The sequence below is a fragment of the Cryptotermes secundus genome, unplaced genomic scaffold, assembly GCF_002891405.2.
Source record: "Cryptotermes secundus unplaced genomic scaffold, Csec_1.0 scaffold688, whole genome shotgun sequence".
NCBI classification, from domain to species: Eukaryota; Metazoa; Arthropoda; class Insecta; order Blattodea; family Kalotermitidae; genus Cryptotermes; species Cryptotermes secundus.
The window spans coordinates 1,018,177-1,024,176 of NW_019725012.1; the positions used below are offsets into that span (position 1 = coordinate 1,018,177).

Consider the following 6,000-nt stretch of genomic DNA (forward strand, 5'->3'; position numbering starts at 1 on the left):
AAAACATAGCTACGATATCCCGAACCAGCAGATAAGTCATTCTGCTCGGTACCGCCATTAGAAACATTACAAAGTAATGCTATTCACACCTTAGTACATTAAACATAATCGAAAATGTCTAACTCACAGCTGCTTCGATAATACTTAAAACACGTACTGGTAGTCTAAGCTAGCGAACCAAGGTTTAAACCCATTAAAATGACACGTTTTAACTTATATTAGTAAAAAAATACATTTTTCACATTATCTATAGGAAAAATGAGTGGCTTTTTAGTCTCCCTGTATCAGTTTACTGAAAATTAAAATTGTATACCTGCCTTCTACAACACAAAGTTCGTGCATCATTCCTTATAACTGCAATTTTCTGTTTTCATTACAGTTCTATGAACCAGCTCCACTTACTTGTTTACATAGGATTTGTATTATGGAAATGTTCTCCATAACCCCGAAGACACTAATCAAACCATAAGTATTCAAGAAATTTTCTCATACCAAACACAAAAAAAAAGATTAATCCCTCTACCCAAGATTCCTATAACCCAGCACCCAGTCTGTAACAGAAAACGGTAAAAACTGCCTGCAATAACAACCTCTATAGACCCAACATTTCATATCACAGAATAGAAATTAAAAAAAAAAGTGGGTTTGTAGGACTTGATATTCTCGCAGTGAAAGTTATGAAGAGTACAACGCTGTGTATCTTGCTCGGCTTATTCCACCCTGAAGATGGAAGCGAAGTTCCTCCGAAACGTCAGTTGACTTTCAAACGGACCACACGGCGTTATATCCCACAAGACACTACTCTTCAAAAGTGGGTTTATTAAAACCTTAAACAAAATGCGTCAACAAGAAAGTGTGGAGGTAGACTATTCAAACTTTCAACTAGTGTAAATTGGGCATACACAAAACTGAAAATGTTCCGGTGCAGATCAACGTCCACAACTACCCACGATTAAACTCGCACTAGTAGCCTTAAGATCCCAACTTGTATGTCCGATTAAACGATAAACGCAACAAGCCTAAAACCTGTCATATTCATGAACATATGTACTTACAAACTGAGATAAGCGCCCCTGTAGGCCGGCATCCCGCGACGCCGATGAATAGGTGGGGACAGAGAAAGAGACAAAGACTGCGAGAAGGTGGCAGCAACCGGACCAGCTGTAGCTGCAGGGGTTGGAGGTGCTGGCGCCAGGATGGAGCTTGTTAACCGAAGCCTGAAGAAGAGTGTTCAGTGTCGAGGAGGGGGCGTGGCCTCACATTTCCTCTACGTTCCAACAGTTTGCAAGACCTGCACTTCAGCTCGATGGCACTGAAATTGTCCGAGTTACCATGGTGTCTCTCCGGCATCCAGCCCTTGCGACTACTAGCCGCCCTGCTCTACTGCCTGTCCTACTTTGCTCTGTTCCTCCACCCCAATCCAACCCCCATCCTATGCTACCGTCATCTGGTTTCAACCAACCCCTTACAAGAGCACAGAGTGTATGGAGCATGCGCTATATGACCCAGGACACAGGTGAAGTCCACACGACACGAAACGAATAGAATAACGGACTGACGGAACGCTAAGGGATCAGTGGATCGTAATTATAAGACATCCTGCTTACGTAAGGCAGTAATGGATGATGGGCGAGGGAGCGGAATTATTTAAATTTGTTCAGCAGAGGGAGAGATGGCTAGTTTAGGCGTGAACATCAATTAAAAGAGAAACATAAAAATGTGTTATAAATCTAACAAATTATTGTATTGCAATGAAAGAAATTAAAAAAAAAAGCATAAGTAAATCCTTGCTCTCATGAACATTAAATTCAAGAGGTTATTGTGATAGAATATGACCATGTGCTAGGCAACGGCTCACTAGTTTCCGTTGCAACGGATACAAGAGACCAAAAGGCGGACTGTTCGATTATTTAAGTTATAAAACAAGAGTTCCTTCGTGAATGCAACAGATTCATTCGTAAGAGAATTCAGAAGGCAGTTCAACAGTGAAGTGTTAACCAGATAAGGTTCGTTACCAAGCAACGACTAGCAAGCAGATACTGAAGAGTTTATTTTGTGTGCTACAGTTATAGTAATATTTAGATTGTTGCAATTATTTGTAGTTACGACTTGCGGGTGTTCAATAAATCTATTCACCGATCCAAACCCCGTCTACAGTCACTAATACACGTGACAATATTTAACGACTCTGATATATTTTGTTATCGGTCACTGCGCTTAGACGGAAGTCGTGAGACGCAAAGTCAGATAAATACATTGGAAAGGAAGCAAGCTGAAACAGATGACATGAGATGAAAACATAACGGAATGACTGAAAAGTCATTTTAAAAAAGTAAATACGAACGAAACAAGCAATTCCAGGCAGAACTTAAAACGCTCACCTTTCTATTGCAGACGTCCAGTGCTACAAATTTTGCGTTCTTCATATTACATTTCTGTACAATAAACCGGAGGGCAGACGGGGAGTTGCAAGACCAAAGTTGAGATGATTGGATGATGTGGAGGTTGACATAAAAAGTCGAAGTATAAAAAGATGGAGACTGAAAGCTCAAACAGAAAAGAACTGGCGGTAATTCCGAGGGAGGCCAACGCTAACCAGAGGGCCGCGCCACAGCTCAAGCGGTTAGTCGCTGGCTTCCCACCGCGGCGGCCCGCTTCTGGTCAAGAGGGATTTGTGGTGAACAGAGTGGTGCTGGGGCAGGTTTTCTCCGAGTACTTCGGTTTCCCCTGCCAATTTTAATTCCACCAAATTCTCCATCATCATAATCACCCGGGGCAGGTACTATAGGCCAATCAGTGACCGCCGTGGCGAGTGGACTCCACCCCCCAGTAGCGAATTAAAAAAAAATATGTAAGTTTATAATCCAACAATTACTTGAAAATTAGTTCATGGGTTAGCGTGTCGGAAACATAACAGGATTGAATCTTTCTCGAGTCAGAACTGTTTTATTGCTTGCAAATGTTAACATGTTAGATTAGCTGTAGCAGCGGTATTAGTATTAGCTGCGTTAATATTCCTGTTCTGCAAGAAAATTACATTAAAAAAGGCAGCATAGTTATTAGGATGGCACATGATGTGACACTACTCTTGCTCTCAACTCAGAGGTTCGTGCATCCGCCACAGGAAATTAAAAACTATCGCGTTGTAGCATAATGTTCATACTAAATTTTGTTAAAACAGGCCCAGTGTTTGAAAACTTCAAAGTTGGGCAAACACAGCATGATCATATCATAGGCCTACGTTCTTCTAGATGGGGAGGTAAGCTGAAAGTTACCCTGATTTAAGCCCTAAACACAAGTTTTTTTTTTTAATTCGCTTAGTGGGGGGTGGAGTCCAACTGGGTCCTCTCGGCATGTCGGCCACTGATTGGCCTATTGTACCTATCCCGGGTGATTATGATGATGGAGAATTTAGTGGAATGAGATTGGCAGGGGAAACCGAAGTACTCGGAGAAAACCTGCCCCAGCGCCACTTTCTCCACCACAAATCCCACTTGACCAGACCTGGGATGGAACCCGGGCCGCCGGGGTGGGAAGCCAGCGACTAACGGCTTGAGCTATGTCGCGGCCTTTGAAACATCTTTATATGGAAGTAATACAGAAGGGGTATATGAGAGAAATGTACAATAAGATCCCGTTACAACTGGTACACAGAATACTTCATACGCGCAGTCGCAAGACTGTCTCTATAACCTCTTCGTCGATGCTTACATTCAAGTCTGTCAGAGGTGACAGCATTGTTACTGATGACAAATGGAGAATTAGCGGCCATGACCTATTTTTGGGTACAGTTCCAGAATTCGAGTTGAGAGACCTAAGAAAAAAGAGCGCTGCACTGAGAACTTTAGAATGAAAGTGACAATCGTATCCATGCATATAATGGATTGAAATAACATGGCATGGAAATATAGCACATCAGCGCCTCCAAGCGAAACACACTGCAAAAACACGAGAATTCAAAAGTATTCACTATTTATTCTCCCTGACGACTCGTAAACGTAAAATTTTCAACTGATAAAAGCTGAAGAATCTCAAATTTCATTTTTTCCCCCCCCCCAATTCAGGCATCGTCTCAATCCAACAGACACTAAGTGAGCCCATACACGTACGAGTCTGGCTCGTGAGTCCGACTCGGCTCGGGTTCCAATGAGACAAACTCGTCCGTGTGTGGTGAAATTACTCCGAGCCGTGTACTCTTGAGCCAAACTAGTAAGTGTATGGGCCGCCTTCAACAATAATGGAAATTCGATTCATAAGCACGCTTGCCAATCGTCGTTTACTAGCGAACATGAACTCTGTGTCAATGACTGATGAGTTACAATGAACAGTGTGCTAATCGCGACATTGGCCCAGTTTTACTAAAGCTGGTACCTACTTACCTACCGCTCGGGGCTACAGCCCTGGGTGAGCCTTGGCCTCCTCTACAACCAGTCTCCACAACCAATGCGTGCTGCCATAGGAATGGACCCGAGGCTGGTTGTTAGGTTTCTGAACAAAATTCTTTACACTGGATAAGGTTGTTAGCCTCATACCCAACCCCCCACCTGGAGGACCAGGGTATCTCTCTTAGTCTGGACTCTACCCTTTGAACTTTCCGGCATGGGTGACCCTACCGGTAGTTAAACTACCGCCGGCATAGCTCTCCAGGTCACAGAGTCACTCAAGCTCCACCACCACGACAAGGTGGAGACACCTTTGACTAAAGCTCGTATCATGTACATATTCATACTTTCAACGAATAAAAATAATCATTTTATTTTATAAATTCGGGTAACAAAACTTGGGTTTTTTGTTAAAATTTCTTTTATGTTGCCGAGATTGTCTAAAAAAATGTTAGTCTACCAGTATGAAATATTATACCGCCCATTTTGTCTGCAGCTATAATTTCTAATTTTTTTTTCTTGGCACTACAGCCCCAGTGGGCCTAGGCCTACCTCCATGAACTTCTCCGTTCACTTCGGTTTTTCTAGATCTTACACATTTGGTAGGACTCCTTGGGCGGGTGATCAGCTCGTCGCAAGGCCTCTACCTGTACACAAACACAGAAAAACGCACACACACAAACTAAACATCCATGCCCTGAGTGGGATTTGAACCCACTGTCCCGGTTTCCATGCGAGCGAAGACAGTACATGCCTTAGACCGCTCGGCTACCGTGACCGGCAGTGTATAAGAATATATAAGAATTCAGTTCGTACCTCACAGGAAACAGATCCGAACCCACGGTCCCGGTTTCCAAGCGAGCGAAGACAGTACATGCCTTAGACCGCTCGGCTACCGTGACCGGCAGTGTATAATAAGAATAATATATAAGAATTCAGTTCGTACCTCACAGGAAACAGATCCGAACCCACGATCCCGGTTTCCAAGCGAGCGAAGACAGTACATGCCTTAGACCTCTCAGCTACCGTTCAATTTCTAATAGCACTGTTATATTCCTAATCTTTGACGTTATTCCTACCAGTTTTCAACTCACTGACAGCAGCTCTGTCAAGTTCCTACAACATTCATATCTAATTTCAATTCACTGATACCAGTTCCTATTTACACCGATTTCCAAGTAGTTTCTACCAACTCTTATATTCATATCGATTTTCAATTCACTGATGCCAGTTGTGTCACTTTTCCATTAATTATTAACTAATTCATAGCAGTTTTGTTACACTCATACCAATTTTAAATCCATTCCTACCAGTTCAAGAGTCGGGATAGCGTAGTTGGTATAGCGACTGGCTACGGGCTGAACAACCGAGGGGTCGGAGTTCGAGTCCCGGAAGGGTGAAGAATTTTCTCTTCTCCGCGTCGTCCAGAGCTGCTTTGGGGTCCACCCAACCTATCCAATGGGTACCAGGGGCTCTTTCTCCGGGGGTAAAGCGGCCGGGGCATGAAGCTGACCACTCGCCTCCAGCTAGTGCCGAGGTCAAGAAAATGTGGATCTATAATCCTCTATGCCGGTCACGGTAGCAGAGCGGTCTAAGGCATGCACTGTCTTCGCTCGCT

At 43.5% G+C, this 6,000-nt stretch overlaps 1 protein-coding gene across 2 annotated transcripts in view; it reads right to left on the minus strand.

The window, feature by feature from the left end:
* The window catches only part of LOC111863235 (SRSF protein kinase 3), a 97,904-nt gene that overhangs the window by 76,609 nt on the left and 15,295 nt on the right, over positions 1-6,000 (minus strand). The window contains exon 1 of one of the 2 annotated variants that reach the window (XM_023849356.2): positions 1,056-1,415. The exons of the other annotated variant lie outside the window; for it this stretch is intronic. Coding sequence (XP_023705124.1) covers positions 1,056-1,087 — 32 coding nt within the window. The 5' untranslated portion in view covers positions 1,088-1,415. Of the gene's footprint in view, positions 1-1,055; positions 1,416-6,000 lie in introns of those variants that run through there. 2 annotated transcript variants of the gene reach the window in all.